Source organism: Pongo pygmaeus, chromosome 8, assembly GCF_028885625.2.
Source record: "Pongo pygmaeus isolate AG05252 chromosome 8, NHGRI_mPonPyg2-v2.0_pri, whole genome shotgun sequence".
NCBI classification, from domain to species: Eukaryota; Metazoa; Chordata; class Mammalia; order Primates; family Hominidae; genus Pongo; species Pongo pygmaeus.
In genome coordinates this window covers 97,233,584-97,257,639 of record NC_072381.2, presented here as the reverse complement: position 1 = coordinate 97,257,639, position 24,056 = coordinate 97,233,584, and the positions used below count along the sequence as shown (strand labels likewise).

The 24,056-nt window shown below is 41.7% G+C and overlaps 1 protein-coding gene and 1 pseudogene across 12 annotated transcripts in view; one reads left to right on the top strand and one right to left on the bottom strand.

Annotated features, from left to right (window-relative positions):
- CPEB3 (cytoplasmic polyadenylation element binding protein 3) overlaps window positions 1-24,056 on the top strand; it is a 239,746-nt gene that overhangs the window by 168,092 nt on the left and 47,598 nt on the right. For all 12 annotated transcript variants that reach the window (XM_054436210.1, XM_054436208.2, XM_054436207.1 and 9 more), the window contains one exon: window positions 9,414-9,532. In XM_054436210.1, the coding sequence (XP_054292185.1) occupies window positions 9,414-9,532 (119 nt within the window). The remainder of the gene's footprint in view (window positions 1-9,413; window positions 9,533-24,056) is intronic.
- Window positions 2,693-3,201, bottom strand: LOC129006506 (succinate dehydrogenase cytochrome b560 subunit, mitochondrial-like; annotated as a pseudogene).

Sequence of the window (24,056 nt, the reverse complement as noted above, 5' to 3'; positions counted from 1 at the left end):
AAAGCTCTAAGAATAATACAGTGAACACCTACATAGCTTTCTTCTAGATTCACCAATTGTTAGCATTTTGCCACATTTGTGCGTGCATGCTCTCTCGCGTGCTCTCTCTGTCTCTCTCTCTATATTATATATATATAATATTATATATAATAGATACACATTATACATTATATATTATATATAATATATGATATATATTGTATTATATATAATATATGATATATATTGTATAATATACAATATATAATATATAATATACAATATATTATATTTTATATAATGTACAATATATTATATTTTATATAATGTACAATATATTATATTTTATATAATGTACAATATACTATATTTTATATATTATACAATATATTATATATAATATATTATTAATATATAATGTATAATATATAATATACAATATATTGTATATTGTATATTATATTATATATTATACAATGTACTGTATATTATATATTATACTACATATAATATATTATATATAATATATATACAATACAGTATATTGTATATTGTATAATATATAATATACAATATATTGTATATTGTATAATATACAATATATTGTATATTGTATAATATATAATATAATATAATATTTTATATATTTTTATATATATTTATATATATAATATTTATATATCATATATAATATATTATATATATATATTTATATATTATATATATAAAATATATATTTTTTATATATATCCCCAATAGCCATTTAAGAGTAAGTTGTAGGCTGGGCGTGGTGGCTCACGCCTGTAATCCCAGCACTTTGGGAGGCCAAGGCGGGTGGATCACCAGGTCAAGAGATCAAGACCATCCTGGCCAACATGGTGAAACCTCGTCTCTACTAAAAATACAAAAAATTAGCTGGGTGTGGTGGCACGTGCCTGTAGTCCCAGCTAATCAGGAGGCTGAGGCAGGAGAATCGCTTGAACCCGGGAGGTGGAGGTTGCGGTGAGCCAAGATTGTGCCACTGCACTCCAGCCTGGGTGACAGAGCAAGACTCCATCTCAAAAAAAAAAAAAAAAAAAAGTAAGTTGTAGGCTGGGCACAGTGGCTCACGCCTGTAATGCCAGCACTTTGGGAGGCCGAGGCGGGCGAAACCCCGTCTTTACTAAAAATATAAAAATTAGCCAGATGTGGTGGAACTTGCCTGTAATCCCAGCTACTCGGGAGGCTGAAGCAGGAGAATCACTTGAACCCGGGAGGCGGAGGTTGCAGTGAGCCGAGATTATGCCACTGCACTGCAACCTGGGCAACAGAGTAAGACTCTGTCTCAAAAAAAAAAAAGAATTGTAGACTCTCACTCCTAAATATTTCAGCACATATCTCTTGAGAACAAGAAATATCCAGATTGTTTCAGTAATGTCCTTTACAGCAATTTGTTTTTTTTTTTTGTTTTTTGTTTTTTTGAGACAGTCTCGCTCTGTCGCCCAGGCTGGAGTGCAGTGGCACAGTCTCGGCTCACTGCAAGCTCCGCCTCCTGGGTTCTGGCCATTCTCCTGCCTCAGCCTCCCAAGTAGCTGGGACTACAGGCGCCTGCCACCACGCTCAGCTAATTTTTTGTATTTTTAGTAGAGACAGGGTTTCTCCGTGTTAGCCAGGATGGTCTCAATCTCCTGACCTCGTGATCCTCCCTCCTTGGCCTCCCAAAGTGCTGGGATTACAGGTGTGAGCCACCGTGCCCGGCCTAGCAATTTGGTTTTTTGTTTGTTTGTTTGTTTGTTTTTGTATTTTTAGTAGAGACAGGGTTTCACTGTGTTAGCCAGGATGGTCTTGATCTCCTGGCCTTGTGATCCACCTGCCTGAGCCTCTCAAAGTGCTGGGATTACAGGCGTGAGCCACCGCGCCCAGCGCAATTTGTTTTTTTTTTAAATCCAAGATCCACTCAAGAGATACAACAACTTGCATTTAGATTTTTTTCTTTAAAGAGTATTTTAATTTAGTTTCAGAAAAAAAATGGTGCATGACTTGGATGAGAAAGCATAAAATTAAGAGGATTTTCTGGAAATGCAAGAAAAATAAATAACCTTTAATATGTTCAATGATAGTTTTCTGGATCTTCCTCTTGTGTCAAAAGCTATATATATTTCTTCCTCAAAGCAGCTGCTCCAAGAACTAACTAGCCCTCTTTATCTCCCTCTAGCTGGGATAGACTAATTCCCCTCCACCCTCACATCTCTTCTTTGAATAGCACTGCATAGGTGTTAATGGCCTGGGCCCTCACCAATGAACAGAATTGTCCTTTAAGCCAGCAACCCACAGGCAGTGGGACCCAAAGCCTCACCCACAGTCCCCCGGGCAGAAGCCACAGAGCTGATATTGTTTCTACTGTCTCAGGAAGAAGGAGCCAAAAGCTGACCTTTGGCACAAATCAAAGCCCAATATGGAAAGAGAATAACTGCTTCTAGTCCCAGAGTAGGCAAGTTGTGGGCAAAAAAGGGGAGTTTTTGCAGCCACCCCATCTTTAGAAAAAAGGGGAAAACTAGACCCTTTTCCTCTATTATGGTCTACAAGGTACTCTACTGCTCCAAGGGGATCTGAAAGTGCAAAAGGATCTAAACAAATAAGGAGAACTTTTCCGAGACTGGAGATAAGAGTGACAAACAGAAAGATGGGTGAATGTAATAAAGTGTAGGAATATGATGCTGGGAACCTCCGTTCTTCATATGGCTGCCAGCCCTACAGAGGACAACACAGTAAGAACCAGGACGGCCACTCCAGACTGGTATAGCTGGGGAATCTTCAGGCCTTTTCCTAGGTCCCACATCAAGTGTCAGACCCCATTCCAGGTATGATACATGAGAGGGAAGACGAGTGCAAACTTAGTTGTGTGGATCAGTGCTGGCCCCAGACACAGGGACTTCACGAGCTCCAAATAAGACTCAAAGTTCCCAGGGAGTAACAGGGCCGACATGCCAAAAAGAGAGGCCCCTGCCCTCAAAGCAGTACCAGTGTCACGGTGGCAGATGGCCATCGCCGTGGGAAGAGACCAACTGTAGATAGTGATGTGGGGAGATACAGGTGGTTTAAACCTGTGTTCTTATTCCAGAACTGCTCCATCTCTTGTTTGGCTGTGGTTCCCAAAGGAAAAGCATTTCTGATACAGAGCTGAGGGCTAAAGTGGGCTCGGAGGCAATGTCGGCCAACATGTCTCAGCAAGAGTGCAGCCATCTTGGGTCCCACATTTAGTTGTTATATCTCTTTAATCTCCTTTAATTTAGACAGTTCCCTAGGCTTTTTGTCTTTTATATCATTAGAAGAGTCCATGCCCATTGTTTTATAGAATATCCTTTAATATAGTTTTTGTGGGCTTTGTAGCAATTATATCTACATAGGCCTTAAATTATAGGACTAAAGCACAGGGTGACCACTTACTGCTATTAAAACAATGTCAGGCTGGGCACGGTGGCTCCCACGTGTAATCCCAGCACTTTGGGAGGCCGGGGCGGGTGGATCACCTGAGGTCAGGAGTTCGAGACCAGCCTGACCAACATGGTGAAACCCCGTTTCTACTAAAAATGCAAAAATTAGCCGGGCGTGGTGGTGCATGCCTGTAATCCCAGCTACTTGGTAGGCTGAGGCAGGAGAATCACCTGAATCCCGGAGGCAGAGTTTGCTGTGAGCCAAGATCACGCCATTGCACTCCAGCCTGGGCCACAAGAGCGAAACTCCATCTTAAAAAAAAAAACAAAACAAAACTGTCAAATGGTCACTGTCATAAGGACATTTTAAAGGCAAGTTCTTTATTAGGGATATTTAAAAGTTTATCTTACCATTTTTAGATGAGATGGTATAAATTAATGGGCTCTGGAAACTGATCTGGTTTAATTCCAGATTTCATTCCTGGGTTTTAATTTGAGAATTCCCTTAACCTTTCCAAGCTTCATTTTCCTCATCTGTAAAATGGTAATAATAACAACTGTATTTACCTCATAGAGTTACTGTGAGAATAAAATGAGCTAACATGTAAAATATTTATTAGCAAAGTGCCTAGAACATTGTGAGCATTTAGTACCTGATAGTTGTGGTAGTAGAGTTGTTGATAATTTGTACTAGGTATCAAATATTTAAAAATTATATCATGAAAAATTATGTATTTAAGAGATCAAGAAGCTTTGTTTTTGAAAGGTAGCCAAGAACATTTTGGAGGTTGTTATACTTAATGTGTTCTCAGGTATTAAAAGAAAAAAGTCGCTGCTGGGCACGGTGGCTCACACCTGTAATCCCAGAACTTTGGGAGGCTGAGGTGGGCGGATCACGAGGTCAGGAGATTGAGACTATCTTGGCTAACATGGTGAAACCCCGTCTCTACTAAAAATACAAAAAAATTAGCCGGGTGTGGTGGCGGGCACCTGTAGTCCCAGCTACTCGGGAGGCTGAGGCAGGAGAATGGCTTGAACCTGGGAGGCGGAGCTTGCAGTGAGCCAAGATCATACCACTGCACTCCAGCATAGGTGACAGAGCGAGACTCCTTCTCAAAAAAAAAAAAAAAAAAAAGCCAGGCATGGTGGCTCATGCCTGTAATCCCAGCAGTTTGGGAGGCCTAGGCGGGTGGATCATGAGGTCAGGAGTTCAAGACCAGCCTGGCCAAGATGGTGAAACCCCGTCTCTACTAAAAATACAAAAATTTGCCAGGTATGGTGGCAGGCACCTGTAATCCCAGCTACTTGGGAGGCTGAGGCAGAGAACTGCTTGAACCTGGGAGGCGGAGGTTGCAGTGAGCCGAGATCGCACCACTGCACTCCAACCTGGGAGGCGGAGGTTGCAGTGAGCTGAGATCGCACCACTGCACTCCAGCCTGGGTGACAGAGCGAGACTCTGTCTCAAAAAAACAAAAAGAAAAAAATATTTTAATTAAATTTACACTTCACACACCTGGGCAATGAAATGGAATTATCCTAATTAAGTTCCTTCCCAAACCTTGGTGTTCCTTTTTCTCCCAGAAAATTGCATTGATCAATTTAGGATTGTTGAAAAAAAAATCCCTCAGTGTTCTACCCTTCTTCCCCAACCTGTTTGGCATCAGTGGGAAAGCAAAGAATTTTCGGCCATCCATTCTACCTGTAACTCGGTTGTGTTGGTGACAGTGACTAGGAACTGCTCCTGTTCCCTCCAGAGCCCTGTCTGCTTTCATAGACTGGCTTGGAGCTGAGGGCCTCTCATAGCTTGCCACATCACTGAAGCCCCCACATACTCCTCAGGTTACCATTTCTGAAACTGGAAGAGTTTTATAATCATATTGTCTGTTACTGGGTCTGAGGGCAAGAGAGAGCAGAGGAAGTTGATAATTTTTTGGCCAAGTTTTTTTTTTTTTAATACCTTTCAAACTAATAGAGAAGCTCCGTTTATAGGCATAATTGGCTTTTACTTTAGAATATATTAAAATCAGAAAATAATACTACATCTGACATTCTTGTGGGGGAAATGGCTAATCATATATGAAAGCAGATATTCAGTCACTTTATTGTTTGTTTGCAGTAATATTCAGCCTGTCATTCAGGTAACTTTAATTAGTGCTTTTCTTCAGTATCTAGGTTACTTCTGTTTATTCACCAAATGCTTGCAAATGCAAAATAGAAAGTGCATATTATTAATTTGAATTCTAATGTTTATAATGAGACCATATGCAAAAACTCAACTTTAATTTTATCTAGTACAGAAATAATTGAAAATGCAGTAAAAGAAAAATCAATACTCACATGACTTCCTAGTTTATGAAACACCTTTATATACATTATCTTACAACCTACATCTCTGTAAGGTAGTTGGGACAAATATTTGGTTTCTTCATTTGACAGAGAAGAGAGCCAAGATTCAGAAATGTTAATATTCAAGTTCATGGTTCCACCACTTACTGGGTGATCTTGAACAAGTCACTTAATCACTCTGTGTGATTTTCTTAAATATAATTATAGCAGAATTCAGAATAGGGCCTACCACATACGGTGTGTGTGAATATGAAATGAGTTAATGTCCACAAGGCACTTAGAACAGTGTCTGGTGCATAGTAAATCTCAACAAATGTTAGCTATTAGCTGTTATTATCACATAGCTAGTAAATGTTAGGACTTGTACTCGAATCTAGACCTTCTGTCTCCTAGTCCAGAACACTTCCTAGTACCATGTGCAATTTACCTTTTAGTAAATCATTGATTGAATTTCCGCCTCACATTGACCTTGTTATTCTTGAAGGGATCTTTTTCTACTTTGTTTACTTTGACTTTAAATTTCTCAAGATCAAAAGGGAAATGTGTTTGAAAGATTCTTCCTGATTTTAAAAAATCCTCTGATTTCTGTTGTCATCTGGGTTTGCTTGACCTTGAAGTGTCAGAAGGTGTTTTAGCAGGTGAAGATATCATAAAGTTGTTTTCAAGAGTGATTTTGGGTGTTTCTGGTGAATTCTGTTTTGGTTGGAAGGCCTAAAGTGGGAAGTAGAGTTAGAAGAAATTGTTGAACTACAGCCCAGATTTTGGGGGCTGGGGAGAGTTCAGCCATATCTCTTATCTACAATGCTGAGAGAATATTGCCATTACAGAAAATGGCAGCTTGGTGACCTCAGAGTAAAGATAATTGTTTTGACACAGGATTATTTATAGTAAAAGAGCCATCCTGAAGAAATTGGTAAACTGTTATGGACCATTTCCTGGGTAAGGAGAAATTGTTTATAGATATTTCTCTTGATAATAGTATTTGTAGTGGGCTTTTACTTGTGACTCCCAGTTGTTTTTACTCTATCTACTGCCAGTGTAGATATTTTTTGGCTGTGAGATGGGCCTAAGTGAAAATCTGCATGCTTTTGTGGGAGCTACTCAGCTGCTATAGGGAGACAACCGCCTTTTCTTTGGATGCCCAAGGTCAATGCAAAACTGGATTTGATGTTGAAGATTGCAGAGGGTGGGCAGTGATGTGAAGGAAAAATGGAGTCAGCCAGGAGGCCTTCTTGAGGCAAGGAATAGGAGAAAGCCCCAACTCACTGGGCATGCCCTATCACCAGGCCTTTTTGATGTGTACATAATACAGTATATACATAGATGGAGTACTCTGACTGCAGGATGTTCAATATGCTTATGATCTTTGTGGATATCTGTACCAGTATTTAACTTGGTAAGACAGGAGGTTTGAAAGAACCTGCTGAGACCTCCTCTTTGTGATATTTGGACTTTTTAACCCATCTTATCTCTAATATTATCTTTAGTAAGTAGAATTAATGTTCTCATATTAAGTGAAAACACTGAATTTTTAAGATTCCCTGGCACCTGGTGATAGTTCAATACTGTTTGCAAAAGAGGATATGAAGAAATCATGTATTTATTGTCTTTTCTAGTTTTGCAGTCAGGTTTTATTTTTCCTGACTAGCCATCAACAGAATCTTCTGACCTATGCAGCATGAGACCAAAGCCCAGAAAACAGCTCTGGGTCCTAAAACCTTGGCAGTCTCTCTCTCGCAACTACATGGCTGCCCATTCAATTTGGTGCCTTTTCCTGTGTGTTAGTTTCTGCCTGCTATGCTGGGGAGTGGCTGGTCTTTTTTTCTGCTATATTTGCCTGGATGCTCTATATAGTAGATTGGAAGTTGGAGAAAAGGCTAAAAACGAATAACCATTATCCATTGCCACTGTCATTACATGTTGCCCAGGACTCCAGAGAGCTTTGCTTCTTAGCCAGTTGATTATGAATTAAACACCTCTGATGTGTGAGAATCTTCTGTATGTGGGGATTCTTATCCTTCTCTGCCATTTACATTCTTCTGATATGCACTGTACCAGAGAAGAACAGTATTGATGATGGTTTCCTTTGAGGTTAATAGCAGAGTTGGGAGTTGAGGAATGACAGCTGAGAGATTTAGCAAAGCTAGCAGGGTTGTAGAGAAGTTGAAAGCTTAGACTAGTTCATGATGGGCCTTTGCTCAGTCGTAATTTATGAATGCCAGTGTGGCCACAAGTGCAACAGGTGACCCCTTGAATATCTGTTGCTCTCTTTAAAGTCTTTGCTGATTCTCCCAAGTTGGGCCTTTGCTCTTTATGATTTCAGTGACACATTTTGTCCCCACTTATCTCCCTCAGCTTTGTACTGAGTAGTTAATTGTCTAAATGTTTGTGTCATCTACTTCATAAGTTTCTTTACAAGAGGAACCTGGGGCCGGGCGTGGTGGCTCACGCCTGTAATCCCAGCACTTCAGGAGGCCGAGGCAGATGGATCACTTGAGGTCAGGAGTGTGAGACCCGCCTGGCCAACATGGTGAAACCCTGTCTCTACTAAAAATACAAAAATTAGACAGATGTGAAGGCAGGCGCCTGTAATCCCAGCTACTTGGGAGGTTGAGGCACGTGAATTTCTTGAACCCGGGAGGCAGAAGTTGCAGTGAGCCGAGATCATACCACAGAGATTGTGCCACCGCACTGAGATTGGGTGACAGAGCAAGACTCCATCTCAAAAAAAAAAGAGGAACCTGGTCTTGCTCATTTTAGTATTTTCATAAACCATGGATATGTCCCGCTTGTATCAGTTACTCGGTAAATCTTATGGAATTAAACTGAACAAAACTGGCTGTGTCTATGGAAATCCTGCAGCTAATGTCCATTTTTCTAGACCTACTGTATCTGCCAAGAGGGTATCTCTTAGAGAAGCAGAGCACCATCATCAGAAATGGCAGGCAAAAGCACACCAGCTGATGGTTGGCCTTTTTAAAAACTTTTTTTGAAGCTTTGTGTGTGTGTGTTTGTGTGTCAACAAAGCTTTTTTTTAAAAAAAGCTTTGTTAAAATGTCATTCACATACCATACAACTCACCAATGTGACATGTGCATGTCAGTGGTTTTCAGCATGTTTACAGAGTTGTGCAATCATCACCACAATTTTAGAAAATTTGTCATCCCAAAAAGAAAGTCAGTGCCTATTCCCTCCAGCTTCCCCATCCTAGGCAGCCACTAATCTATTTTTTGTCTTGATAGATTTGCTGGTTCTGGACATATTTTGTCTGGCTTCTTTCACTTAGCATAATATTTTCAAGGTTTATCCCTGTGGCATGTGGCCAGCCTAGAGCTTTGTAGAAATTGGAAAGCAGGTGGTGCTTGTTTCCTGGCTACTTGTTAGTTGTGGCTAAGGCCGATGGTGAGTCCACCTGCCCTCATTAAGGATAACCAGATGTATTTAGTGGAAATTCCATAGATGTGTTCTAAACTTGCTCCTGTGAGTAATTGTAAAAATTAAACAAGGTAATATCAATAAGCACCTAACTTAGTTCCTGGACAAAGCCCCTTTGTCCCACTTGAACTTCTTAGATTTTAGTAAGAATTTGCCAAAATGAAACAACAGATAATTTGTAATTGGTACTTTGAGTTTAATGTACTGATTCTTCCTCCTTTTGTTTTTGCTCTCCCCAAGGCTATGCCTTTCTGCTGTTCCAGGAGGAAAGTTCAGTACAAGCTTTGATAGATGCCTGCCTAGAAGAAGATGGGAAACTCTACCTGTGTGTGTCAAGCCCCACCATCAAGGATAAGCCAGTAAGTAATACATGGCCAGCTGTTGCTTTTCCAGAGCACATATGCTATTGGAATAGCTGACCTCCTCTTTCTGATAATGGAAATGCTGGTAACTAGGATCCTCTTACCCAGCTTGGCCTTGCTATGCAGTAGAGTTGGACTTTCGTTGGTGATGGGAAACTAATAACAAATTACTCAGTATTTCATTTTATACCTTTGGGACTGTGTGTAAACAAATATGTCCTTGTCTTTCACTTACAGCTCTTTTAAGCTAATTCCTATTCAGAAATTCTGAATTGAGGTAAATAATGCTCTTAGCGGTTTTGGCAGCTGGTTTCCGTCATTATTTCAGATCAAGGACAGGAGTTATTTATTTTTGAAACAGGTCATAATTGTTGATGTTTATGTGCCTCTGAATGCAAGGCATTGTGCTGGGTGGTACCCACAGCTAGTTAAATAGAGCCTTCTGGGTCAGCAGCTTACACTCTAAAATGGATAGTTTCAACAGAGCAGGAGAGGAGAAGGGCAGAGAACGTGGAGCTAAAATCATAATACAGAGTTTGTGGTTAAGAGTTTGTGGCTTCTGAGCCAGAGTATGAATAAGTCACTGGATAAGGGAGGAAGATTGTGTCCTTTCTCTGGCAGAAGAGCTATCAGTGGAGAAGGGGCAAGATCATGTTCAGAGCAGAATAAAAGAACTTCATTTATGTGACAGAAGTAGGGATCTGTGGGAAGTTGGCAGGGGTAGGGTGAGGTGAGTTTGTGTGTCAAGGCTTGGTGCTAGGTGTGGCAAATAGAGTAAAAATATGACACAGAGTGAGCAAGAGACCAGAGCTGTATATACCACAGGGCCTGCAGCGGCCTCTGTATGACTAGCACTGGAATTGTGGGGCCTACTTAGCAGCTAGGTTTATTTTCAGAAATGTGCATGGGGAAATAGTTGGATTGAATATAGAAGTTTGAGTGTTGACTCTTGCATTTAAACATCTGCTTGGCTTTGAATGAATCATCTAATCCTTGCTGAACTGTGGTTTCCTCACCTGGAAGATGGGAAAAATAATCGTTCTTCCCTGGGTTGTTGAGAGGCTCAGATAAGAGGAAAATGAATGTGAAAGCATTTGGTAGAGGTCAGATACTTGTACAAATATAACTGGCTAGTGTTGTCAGTCCTACATAGGATTCAATAGAGCAAAATTAGAACTCAGCTATATGGCAATATCTGTTGAGAAGGATGATGACATCTTGAACAGGGTTTACAACTGTTTGCTAAAAAATGATGTTGAGACTTGGCCATCTATAAAGGGGAGAGTACAGCACTTAAAGCAGAAGAGAGAACTACTAAAGAATGGGGATATTGAGAGTATTCATTGGAGAGTAAGCAAATGATGTGGAAAAAGAGGCAAGGATTTTAGCCAGTATAAAAGTGCCACTGTAATTTTCAAATTTGGAGGCTGTTGCCAAATTTTGGAGTAGTATGAGTTTGGAAAGTCTGTACCCAAAGAAGAAACAAGTCCACCTCCACACGCACAAATCTGTACCTGGCCAGGTACAGTAGCTCACGCCTATAATCCCAGCACTTTGGGAGGCCAAGGCGGGCGGATCACGAGGTCAGGAGATTGAGACCATCCTGGCTAACACGGTGAAACCCCTTCTCTACTAAAAATACAAAAAAATAGCTGGGGGTGGTGGCACGTGCCTGTAATCCCAGCTACTTGGGAGGCTGAGGCAGTAGAATCGCTTGAACCCGGGAGGCGGAGGTTGCAGTGAGCGGAGATTGCATGATTGCACTCCAACCTGGGCAACAGAGTGAGACTGTCTCAAAAAAAAAAAATCTGTACCCAATTTGGTAGGATCAGATATCTGAGAGGTAAATTCTCAACCTCCAGAGAGCCTCTGCTACTGGCATGCCAGTTGGAGAAAAGCTGGAGTGAGCTAGGAAGGTTTAAGGTCACACACTGTAGGAGAGAATTAGAAATAAATTTTTCTACATAAAAAGGCAGAGGGATAGTAGTACACATTGAAATAACTATGTCCATACAGGTTAAGAAGCTAGAGGTGAACACACAGAGTTTATATACCTTGGAAGAATTATGTCACTGGCTCTGTAGGGAAGGAGAATAATATGCCTTGTGGGACAAGCCTTCAGCTGGACAGGATGTCTCTTGAGCAGGGAGTGAGCCGCAGTAGGGGTCAGATGGAGGTGTTGTGGTGACAGTGCCATTACTCTTGAGTGTTTTCAGTAGAAACACATGTATTATCCTTGGATTGAAGGACTTTTGAAAATAATTAGTAGAATTAATCTGTTTTGGAAATGTTTATGGGGAGACTAACTTTCACTGTTTGTGTTTTGGCAAATTCTGCCTTATTACAGTTTTCATTTTCTGAGCTCAAGTGCAGCAGTTTTATTGTAGCTTGGTGAATTCTGAATGGCGACTACCAATCACACATTTCTTTGACCCAGGCATACTCAGAATTTCCAGCATAAACAGTTTTAGTAAAACTTAGGATAGGAAACTTAAAAGTCCCCAAACACCTGCAATTTTAATGAACTGGATCCTATTTCAGGTTCCACTCTTTTGGCTCTATTTTTGAAACCTTCTCTTACTTGGTTTTAGCTCCACATCTACCACCCCACCACCACCCCCCGCCTCATTTATTCATACGTCCCTACCTAGGTTCTGGTACATTCCACCTCATTGTGCATGCTCCCATGAGGGGAAAAAAAGTAAGAATTGTGTTGAACCTTTGGAAGTAAATGAGGACCTTGGCAGTAGCTCGAGGCAAAGTCAACCTTTGGCGCTCATTCACCAAACTTTTTTTGAGCCATGGTGCTTCCTTGCTCCCAGCTTTTGGCTTGGCTAGCCTTTATTTTCTACCTTTCAGGATCCCAGTGCCCTTGTTCTGTTGTTTCATTTTTTCTGACCCTCCCTGGATTTCTTCTTGGAAATATACCATGTTCTAAAATGACCTTGCAGATTTTCTACCCTTTATCTTTCTTTCTCATCCTTTCCCCTCAAACTCCTGTTCCCTTTGGAACAGATTAATCAGATTGTTTTTCTAATGCAGAACCTGATAGTGAGGTCTCCTTTCACCTATCTTGTCCAGGATCATACTTGTTTTTTTTAACTCAAATGAATTCCAAATTTGTGGATTTCAGGTTGTATTAGGGAGATATTTTTCATCAGTGACTACTTCTTATTAAATTACTCAACTCAGACTATTCTGTGTATAGGTCTGGTCCTGAAAGATTGCAGAAGGAACTGTATTTATGGCCTAATTAGTTGACTTCCTCAGTTCCAAAGAATGGGAAGACAAATTGGCAAGAGCAAGAGGAGGTATTGAGGAGCTTCTAGATCTATGATTTTTTTTTTCCTTCTCCAGTAAGAGGAGTTTCATAGCTCAGGTATCCCAGGCATATCAGAAGACAGCTGTGTCCATGTGCAAGGGTTCCAGTGAAGCAGGCAGATATTGTGCACAGTGATCCCTCTCATCAAAGTGACTCTACTTTTTGACTATATTAATAGATTGAACCTGAAGGTTCAAGACAGCAAGCTAATAGAGCAAGGGACCTAGAAGGTCTAGCAGAGATAGGGGCTGAAAAAGAGTAATCTTGAAAAGAAGGTGGAGAAGGAGCTATTTAAGGTTCTAGAACATGTTGGCCAGAGATGTGAGATAGCAAACACCTTGAAAGGATTATCAGAGGAGTTTCCTGCTTCCTGCTCCTTATGATTTATTTATAGCACGATCACAATTTCTCTATATCCTGAAATACAAGAGTGATTTTGCTATAAATTTAAAAACCATATTACCAAACTAAAGTATGCTTATGTGGGGATCCATTCTTTACGTTATTGCTCAGGTAATGTGGTCATCCACTTAAAACTTGAAAAACAAAAATTGAAAAGAATGGTAAGAATAAGGAATCTGGAAATAAAGGCCGATTTAATTCTTCAGTTTTTAGTTCTGTCCCATGTGTCTGTCATTCTGGTGTTTCCTCCTCCCCCTGTTTGTATATGAGTGGGATCTGTAGCACTTTTCAGTCACTCCTCTTTGGTTACAAAAGCAGTCCAGATCCTTTTCCCAGCTATTTAAGACCTTCCCAGTCTGGCTTCAATTTTTTTCCAACTTTGCCTTTTTCTGCTTTCCTTCTGAACCCCATATTTTAACCAACAGAAATATCTATGCTCTCATCTCGATTCCTTTCTTCCTTCCTTCCTGTTTCTTTTCTTTCTTTCTTTTTTTTTTTTTTTTTTTTTTTTGACAGAGTCTTGCTCTTTTGCCTAGGCTGGAGTGCAGTGGTGCGATCTCAGCACACTGCAACCTCTGCCTTCTGAGTTCAAGTGATTCACCTGCCTCAGTCTCCCAGGTAGCTGGGATTACAGGCATGTGTCACCACACCTGGCTAATTTTTGTATTTTTAGTAGAGACAGGGTTTCACCATGTTGGCCAGGCTGTTCTCGAACTCCTCACCTCAGGTGATCCACCCGCCTTGGACTCCCAAAGTGCTAGGATTACAAGCGTGAGCCACCGCACCTGGCCCCCCATCTCAATTTCTAATTCCTACCCTTAAAGACTCCTCACAAATGCCGTCTCTTTCATGAATCCTTCCCTGATCACCACATCATGTATCGTGAATGTTACCCATCTACAGCCATCTTTTTAAAATGGTGTGCCTTCCTTCAGACCATGTTTGAGTACCTGCCGTGGTCAAGGCACAGTACTGATTACTATGAATCAGAACGTACTGTGAATTGATATAAAATCTTGTGTCCAAAAGTTAATTAAATGGTAATGAGGGAATAGCCAAAAAAAAAAAAAAAGGTTAATAGTATAATGCATAGGTAAAATAAGTATAGGCTGGGTGCAGGGGCTTGTGCCTGTAATCCCAGCACTTTGGGAGGCTGAGCTGGGTGGATCACCTGAGGTCAGGAGTTCGAGACCAGCCTGACCAACATGGTAAAATCCTGTCTCTATTAAAAATACAAAAATTAGCCGGGCGTGGTGGTGGGCACCTCTAATTCCAGCTGCTCGGGAGGCTGAGGCACAAGAATCACTTGAACCCAGGAGGCAGAGGTTGCAGTGAGCCGACATTGTGCCATCGCACTCCAGCCTGGGCGGCAGAGTGAGACTCCATCTCATAAATAAAATAAAAATACAAAAATTAGCCAGGCATGGTGGCGGACGCCTGTAATCCCAGCTACTGGTGGGCTGTGGCAGGAGAATTGCTTGAACCCAGGAGGCAGAGGTTGCAGTGAGCTGAGATTGGGCTGCTGTACTCCAGCCTGGGAGACAGAGCAGGACTCAGTCTCAAAAAAAAACCCCCACAAAACAAGTATATAAATACACAGTGTCTATAGAACCTAGCACATAAAAGGTTCTCAAATATTTGCCAAAGTAACAAAGATAAAACAAAAGAATAAGATACAGATGATATACTTTGGAGAGTTCATCTATAGCTAGAATTATGAAAGAAAACTTCCTGGATGAAGTGTCGTTTGAATTAGGCTTGAAGGATGAGGAGGATGTGGAGTTGGCCAAGAGAAGGGTGGAAGTACAGGGAATAAAAATTTCAGAGAAAATGGGAAATGGTGTGACATGAACGCAAAATATTTAGGTTGGTTAGATGGAGCACAAATATATGAAAGGGAATAGAGAGAAATTAAATTGGGCCAAATAGATAGAGACTAAGTTACAGAACACCTTGATTGTCTCAGTCCTTCATTTGTGATGTATTTACTATAGGTATTCATTCTTTGCTTAGTACCTCTTAACACATAACTATAATTTTATCTTGGCCCATTCGAATCTGGTTTTGTATGTCCACATCTTAGAATTCACAGCTAAGCCATATCAGCACGCGTGTCATATCCCACCTCAGAAATCTTTAGCATTTCTGATCTTGATTTATTTATTTGTTTCTTGAATTCTTGGTCTAAATTGTAGTGTGGGGCTGGGCATGGTGGCTCTCACCTGTAATCTCAGCATTTTGGGAGGCTGAGGCAGGAGGATTGCTTGAGGTCAGGAGTTCGAGGCTGCAGTGAGCTGTGATCATACCAGTGCATAGGCAACAGCGAGACCCCTGTCTCTCTAAAAAAAGAAAAGAAAAGAAAGAAATCATGGTTTGGATACTTTCCATCATAGGAATTTCTTCAAAGAAGGAATTTCTTTTCCAAAATGAGAGAAATATCTCCTATTCATTATACATTTGATTTTTTTTGCTCTGGGTCTCTGAATCTGCAAATTGGTCCAGAGTTTCTTAGTGCTTGAATCTTTGGAAGCATAGTATGGTTTTTTCAGGGAGGTCTAAAAAATGTTGCATTTCCGGCTGGACATGGTGGCTCACACCTATAATCCCATCATTTTGGGAGCCAAGGCAGGCAAGAGATCGAGACCATCCTGGCTAACACGGTGAAACCCTGTCTCTACTAAAAATACAAAAAAATTAGCTGGGCGTGGTGGTGGGTGCCTGTGGTCCCAGCTACTCGGGAGGCTGAGGCAGGAGAATGGTGTGAACCTGGGAGGCGGGGCTTGCAGTGAGCCAAGATCGTGACACTGCACTCCAGCCTGGGCAACAGAACAAGACTCCGTCTCAAAAAAAAAAAAAAAAAAAGAAATGTTGCATTTCCATTGTACTAAATGGTAGTTAGTGGACAAAATAGCCAATACACCCCTTAAGGAATAATGTTCAGTGTTTTCCAGAGTGTGTTCTGAAGAATACTTGTCCCATCAAAGACTAATCTCTTGAGAGGATCGTCGACAAAAGGTTTCCTCATAATGGTAATAGGTGTCATTTTTTGAGCACTTTGTGCATTGTATATCCATTTTGTCTTTTAATTAAAGTTTCCTTAGCCAAAATCATTTGGAAACATTGATATATTAAGGTTCTGAGAAGTCTTACAATATATACATTTGTGTAAAATTGTTTAATCCAGCATTTTACATACCTGCTTTGGGGATGATACTCGTCCAGATTCCTGTGGAATTAGTATTCCATGAAGCTCATTCAAAGAATAGGCATCTTCCCAGGAAAAACTTAGGTAACCTGAACCTTTATGTGTACATTCCTCTCAAGAGTTTTAGTAATCAGCATGCCAGTAACAACATCCTTGTCCTAGTACCATGGAGCTGAAAGTTCACATTTATGTAGACATTGGACAAAGTTGTCTGGCTGGAGTACAAGATTGCCTGAGATTGTGAACCTGAAAGTTAAAATAGCTGGATACAGTGATAGTTTCGCTGCTAACTCATTTTTCTCAAGCTTTGCTAACTGCTAGTTTTGTTAGTAGGTCCAACAAATGTCCATTGGTCATTTCTTGATGCATTGCAAATAGGCATAAAGAGTTTGGAGAAAAAAGAGTGGTTAATCACTCACTAGTAAAAATTCATGTTGACTTGTCCAGGAGCCTATCTGGAAGCTGTGACTGGTGGCCAGTAGCCTGGAGGACAGGGAGCCTTGTAGGCACACAACATGATTGTAGTGGAAAGAGTACATGTAGACTGTTTTACAAACCTGGAGTTCAGTTCCAAGATGACTTCACTCTTCTGATCATTAGCTTCCTTAGCTCTGAAGTAGGGATAATTTTTAGAGCATATGGTGTGGTGCTGTTTAAGTGTGACTGTAAAATGCCTAGCACAGTAGTGCAATATAAGTGCTTAAAAGTGCTTTTTCTTTCAAAAGGGAATCAGCTGTCATGTTTATGCTTTATCAGTGATGAAGCAGCATCAACAGTGATGATGAACACTAGATAATTCTGATCATTGAGTGGGTCTCACCTAGTGGCATCAGAAATTTGCATTCATTAAGCCCAAGACCTTGGGCATCCACTGGTGACCAAATATGCCCTATTTTCCTACCCCTGCAAGGTAGCTCTCAGTGGAAGTGAGGAGAGTGATCTGGGAGCTGTAGAAGAGCAGCTGCTGGACATGTTTTGTGACACCAGTGTCAGCACCTCAGGAAAACATTTGTTTACACACCAAACTTGCACAGAGCACTCACTAATGGTTAGGCACTGTGCTGTGCAGTTGGGATCCACACAAATATATGGTTTCCGCCTTAGAGGATCTTAGAGTCCAATAGAGGGAAATAGACATATGACCAATAAGTGACCTAAGGAGCCACAGATGCTCTGAAAACCTGAAAGTTAAAATAGCTGGATAGAAGTATTAGAGGGAGTAGTTGTGATGGGGAGAGTGCTCAAAGGGCAGAGTACGCAGATGTTTCTGAGGCAGTCAGAAAAGCCTTTAGAGAGGTGTTGACTTGAGTCTTCTGGGCATAACATTTAATTGATAATGGCTTTATTAAATCATATAGTGCAAAGATATACATAACCATTTTCATGGGGCAGTTTATGCATGCTCTGTTTCTGCACTGAGTGCCCTTATGAAACAGTATACCGAATTGTTCATCAGTAACTGAAGGTCCCAAAGGAGTTGTAAAGCCTGTAGCTTCCTTGCATCAGCTAATAGGCTCTGCAGCCTGGTGATGGGGGCAGGAGTTTCCTTTTTGTACCTGGACTGTTTCCTAAACCTGAGGGTGGACTTGGAGCATCTAAGGAGGACATGAGAGAATTTCCTAGGGTTACTTTTGGCTCCCTGTCTAGGAAGAATCCTGGCTATTTTGATGAAGATTTTCTATTTCTACTTGGAGACTACTTGTATCTAGGGAATGGGAGGAATAGTCTGAATGTGAGAGTTACAGCTTTTTGCCTTGAGGCCTGACGGAGGTCTGGCTGAAGCCCCCAGAGCTACCCAGGATACAGAAGTCTTACTAAGGCTAAAGACTCTGATTAGCTGTTCCTTTCTCTCCACTACCCCCAGAAGATGCAAGGAAGGCATCTCTTCCTCTTCAGCACTTGAGAATAATAGATAGCATCTAAACTCCTGAAATTGGCTGACCTATTTGTTAGGAAGCTATGTGGTCGAAATTATGTTGAAATGAGATGCCAATATCAGTGTGCTGTAAAGAGTCTAAACCACAATTATTGTTGTGGCTCTTAGTTTCGGTGATTAATAATAAACCAACTCCTTATGCCATGGAAGAGATAAAGATGCCTCACAAACCACAGACTAGTTTGTTTGTTTATTTATTTATTGAGACAGCGTCTCGCTCTGTCACCCAGGTGGAGTGCAGTGGCATAATCTCGGCTCACTGCAACCTCCGCCTTCCAGGTTCAAGCGATTCTCCTGCCTCAGCATCCTAAGTAGCTGGGATTTCAGGCACATACCACCACGCCCAGCTAATTTTTTTATTTTTAGTAGAGACGGGGGTTTCACCATGTTGCCCAGGCTGGTCTCGAACTCCTGACCTCAAGTGATCCATCTGCCTTGGCCTCCCAAAATGCTGGGATTACAGGTGTGAGCCATCACACCCAGCCACAAACTAGTTTATTTCTGATATTGCTGGGGCAATCCAGTCATTTTGTGAAGTCTGTGATGCTTAAAATAGAATTGCTGACAGCTGGGGTGGGTCTGAGTTCATCACCACTACAACTGAGCTGTTGCAGCTGTATGTCAGCGGACCTAGGTTTAGCTGACTCGTCCTGGCTATTAGGATGAGCTGGGGTGCTGCTGCTTGTTGGGGAGAGCAGTCCTGATGGTTCTGCAGTATTGTTTTTCCAATTTATGTAGACTAAAAGGATTGTAGGATTGGGGAGAGAAAAATGGAGACTTTTTTCCTAAAGAGCTTGAGTTTGAAGGGTACTGAAAAGAGGAAAAGGAAAAAAGAAATCAGAGTATGGGGGAAGTAGCTGAGCTCTGAACCAGGTCCTTTTTGGGAAAAAGAACATACAGCTTTGAGGGAGTCTTTGGTCAGGTGGTTTCCCGAGCTGGCCACCTGATTGCACTGTTCACACCCAATGGTTTGCCATTTGGAATTGCCTTGAGATGAACAAATGAAAATGAAATCTTATGCAGTAGGATGTTCATGTGATGGGTGTTGTAACCTAAAGAAGGGACCATACAGAGTGAGATGTTAAAAATGAGCTTGACGATATGTATTGGTAGATAAATATCTAAATACTAAATTGTAACTGAGAGAACTCTAGCTGTAGGGATATGTGGTTATTTTGAGAAATTTGAAGTCTTGAGCTTTGTGTTAAAAACTGTTCTTGGCCGGGCACAGTGGCTCACGCCTGTAATCCCAGCACTTTGGGAGGCCGAGGCAGGAGGATCACGAGGTTAGGAGATCGAGACCATCCTGGCTAACAGGGAGAAACCCCTTCTCTACTAAAAATACAAAAAATTAGCTGGGTGTGGTGGCGGGCAGCTGTAGTCCTAGCTACTTGGGAGGCTGAGGCAGGAGAATGGTGTGAACCCAGGAGGCGAAGCTTGCAGTGAGCCGAGATCGTGCCACTGCACTCTAGCCTGGGCGACAGAGCGAGACTCTGTCTCAAAAAAAAAAAAAAAACCATTCTTATTGACTGGGCGTGGTGGCTCATGCCTGTAATCCCAGCACTTTGTGAGGCTGAGGTGGGCGGATCACCTGAGGTCAGGAGTTCGAGACCAGCCTGACCAACATGGAGAAACCCCGTCTCTACTAAAAATACAAAAAAGTTAGTGGGGCGTGGTGGCGCATGCCGGTAATCTCAGCTACTTGAGAGACTGAGGCACGAGAATCGCTTGAACCCGGGAGGCGGAGGTTGCAGTCAGCAGAGGTCGTGCCATTACACTCCAGCCTGGACAACAAGAGTGAAACTCTGTCTCAAAAAAAAAAACCAGAAAAAAACCTATGTTTTCTCCTTGCTGCTGGGGGGAAACAAATATGTTTTCTCCTTGCGGCAAGGGGGGAAAACAAAAACAAAAAATTGTGTTTTCTGTTATCCTGTAATTAGATACAACAAAAATATTTTCCTGAGACAAGGGCTGGTTCTGTCACCCAGGCTGGAGTGCAGTGGCTTAATCACAGCTCACTGCAACCTCAAACTCCTGGGCCTAAACGATCTTCCCACCTTAGCCACCACACCTAGCTAATTTTGAAAAGGTTTTCATAGAGACAGGGTCTCACTATGCTGCCCAGGCTGGTCTCGAACTCCTGGCCTCAAGTGGTCCTCCAGCCTTGGCCTTCCAAAATGCTGAGATTATATAAGCATGAGCCACCATGCCTGGCCAAAAATGCTTCTTTTTTTTTTTTTTTGAGACGGAGTTTCACTGCCCAGGCTGGAGTACAATGGCATGATCTTGGTTCCCTGAAACCTCTGCCTCCCGGATTCAGGCAATTCTCCTGCCTCAGCCTCCTGAGAAGCTGGGATTATAGGCACCTGCCACCACATCCAGCTAATTTTTTGTATATATTTTTTTTTTAGTAGAAATGGGTTTTCACCATGTTGGCTAAGCTGGTCTGGAACTCCTGACCTCAGGTGATCCACCTGCCGTGGCTTCCCAAAGTGCTGGGATTACAGGTGTGAGCCACCGCGCCTGGCCAAAAATGCATTTTATATTTAATTTTAACTAAGAGGTTCTGGTCAATTGTCAATGAAATTTTCATTTTAGGAAATGATGTTATCATATAGCATTCTATTTAAAGAAATAACGCATAGTAGAGCAGGCACAGTGGCTCACGCCTATAATCCTAGCACTTTGGGAGGCTGAGGTGGGTGGATTGCTTGGGTCCCTAAGTTCAAGATCAGCCTGGGCAACACGGCAAAACCCTGTCTCTACAAAAAATACAAAAATTAACTGGGCATGGTGGCTCATGCCTGTACTCCATGTACTACTGTACTCTAGCCTGGGTGACAGAGTGAGACCCTGTCTCAAAAAAAAAAAAAAAAAAAAAAGATGACGAAAAGACCCATATTGCATGTCTTGTTTTTCCTAGCCCTTGACCTAATCGTATCCCTATTAATGACCTTTAGTTTTAAGTAGGATGGAACTCTAGTTTTTATATGGAGCTATAATTATTTTACTCTTTATTGATAAAAATTTCAAACTGAGCCAGGCATGGTGGCTCACGCCTGTAATCCCAGCACTTTGGGAGGCTGAGGCGGGCAGATCACTTGAGGTCAGGAGTTTGAGACCAGCCTGGCCAACATGGTGAAACCCTGTCTCTACTAAAAATACAAAAACTAACCGGGCATTGGGGCAGCCACCTGTAATCCCAGCTACTCGGGAGACCAAGGCAGGAGAATCGCTTGAACCCAGGAGGTGGAGGTTGCAGTGAGCCGAGATTGCACCACTGCACTCCAGCCTGGTTGACAGAGCCAGACTCCATCTCAAAAAAAAAAAAAAAGAAAAAGAAAAATAGTCAAACTGGTTTGGTAACATATCTTTTATACAGTTTAGCCAGAAAACTTTCAGTTCTTTGAAGAGCTATCTAATGTTTCAGTTTAGTATACTCTTAATCATTTAAAGTTAAACTCTATAGAAGCGAACTTTTCAGAGCAATAGCAAGAAATAAGTGAGGAAAAGGCCTGGGATGGAGTGAAGTTTCTGAAAACTTCACGCTGAGGCGGGTGAATCACCTGATTTCGAGACCATCCCGACCAACATGGAGAAACCCTGTCTCTACTAAAAATAGAAAATTAGCTGGGCGTGGTGGTGCATGCCTGTAATCCCAGCTACTTGGGAGGCTGAGGCAGGAGAATCGCTTGAACCTGGGAGGCAGAGGTTGCGGTGAGCCAAGATCGTGCCATCGCACTCCAACCTGGGCAACAAGAGCGAAACTCTGTCTCAAAAAAAAGAGTAAGGTATAGTAGGGCAGAATTATTGGCAGTGTAGGTATTAATAGGTGTCATGCAAAAAATGGGGTCTATGGAAATAATTTTAGAAATGCTGAGGTAAACAACATTGAACAGATTTTTTTTTTTTTTTTTTTTGAGGCGGAGTGTCACTCTTGTTGCCCAGGCTGGAGTGCAATGGTGCGATCTTGGCTCACCGTAGCGTCCACTTCCTGGGTTCAAGCAATTCTCCTGCCTTAGTCTCCCAAGTAGCTGGGATTACAGGCATGCACCACCATGCCTGACTGATTTTGTATTTTTAGTAGATACGGGGTTTCACCATATTGGTCAGGCTGGTCTCAAACCCCTGACCTCAGGTGATCCACCCACCTCAGCCTCCCAAAGTGCTGGGATTACAGGTGTGAGCCACTGTGCCTGGCTGAACAGATTTCTATAGAATTTCTTAGCGCCTTTAATTAAGTACACTAATGGGTGCCATGAAACTCCAAGAAGGAGAAGATAATCTACAGCTTTTCCCCAACACTGCTTATCTGGCAGACCAACCCTAGGGACCCATGTTCCACAGAACACACTTTGGGAAACCTTGAAAAGGAATATTAGTGATTTCACTACTAACTGTTGATATTATTAATGTTAAGTTCTTTTAGATTTCCTGAAGGTTGATGTTAAATTCACTATATGGTATAAATTATTATATTTATACCACTCAGCACTGTGTTTGGTTTTTGTCTTTATTCCTAAAAAGATTTTGCCTTTGGAGATAAGCAGTTATATGAAACAGAAGATAAGAATTTAGAAGATATGTAATTCAGCCAAAAGTAGTCCTCAGGAGAGCTTCCATAGGAATATGTGCTTTAGAGAGAAACTAAAGAAAAATGATTTTTGTATTTTCTCTCATATGTGCTAATGGAACAAAACATTCCATCATTGTGAGTTGTGTGGTAACTAAACTCTTCAAGCCAAAGATCATGGACTGGGTGGGGCCCATGGCATAGATCTGGTCTGCAGATAGTTTTATTTAGCCTGTATAGTGACTTTTAACATTTGAATTAGTTCCTATTTTAGAATCTTGAAGTTTCACTTAAAAATCTGAATTTCTAGCCACTCTTGAAAAATGGAAAAAGTCTGACAATACTTAGGCAAGTGGTAACTACTTGCTGGAGCTGAGAAGTAGTTTACTCCAGTGTGTTACTGCCTGCCTGCTAACCCAAATGTGGCTTGACATTTGTGCTACCTGTCTGACCCTATGGTCATTTGAGTTTGTGTGACCCCTACCATAAGGACATGGCATGGCCCAAAAACTGGTGCTTCCCAAAGGATACTGTAGCCCTTTTTTTAATTTTTATTTTGAGACAGGGTCTCACTCTGTCACCCAGGCTGGAGTACGGTGGCGCGATCTTGGTTCACTGCAACCTCTGCCTCCCAGATTCAAGTGATTATTCTCCTGCCTCAGCTTCCTGAGTAGCTGGGATTACCGGTGTCTGCCACGACGCCCAGCTAATTTTTGTATTTTTAGTAGAGACGGGGTTTTACCATGTTGGCCAGGCTGGTGTCAAACTCCTGACCTCAAATAATCCGCCCACCTCAGCCTCCCAAAGTGCCAGGATTACAGAAATGAGCCACTGCACCTGGCCAGCAACCTCTTTTTAGAGTCACCTTTATAAGAAAATGTGGTCAGGCTGCTCCAGGAAGAAGTGCTGGAATCATGTCAGGATAATTTCAGGGAATCTTCACTATTTCTGAGTGGCATCCTTATACTTGTCCTCGGGATGCTGAGGCTTTTACTGCCCCTATAGCGCCTACTTGACAACATACTGGAAGAGTTGTTTCACTCACACACCTTCTTTGTCACACATAGTCACAGAGTTAGCCCT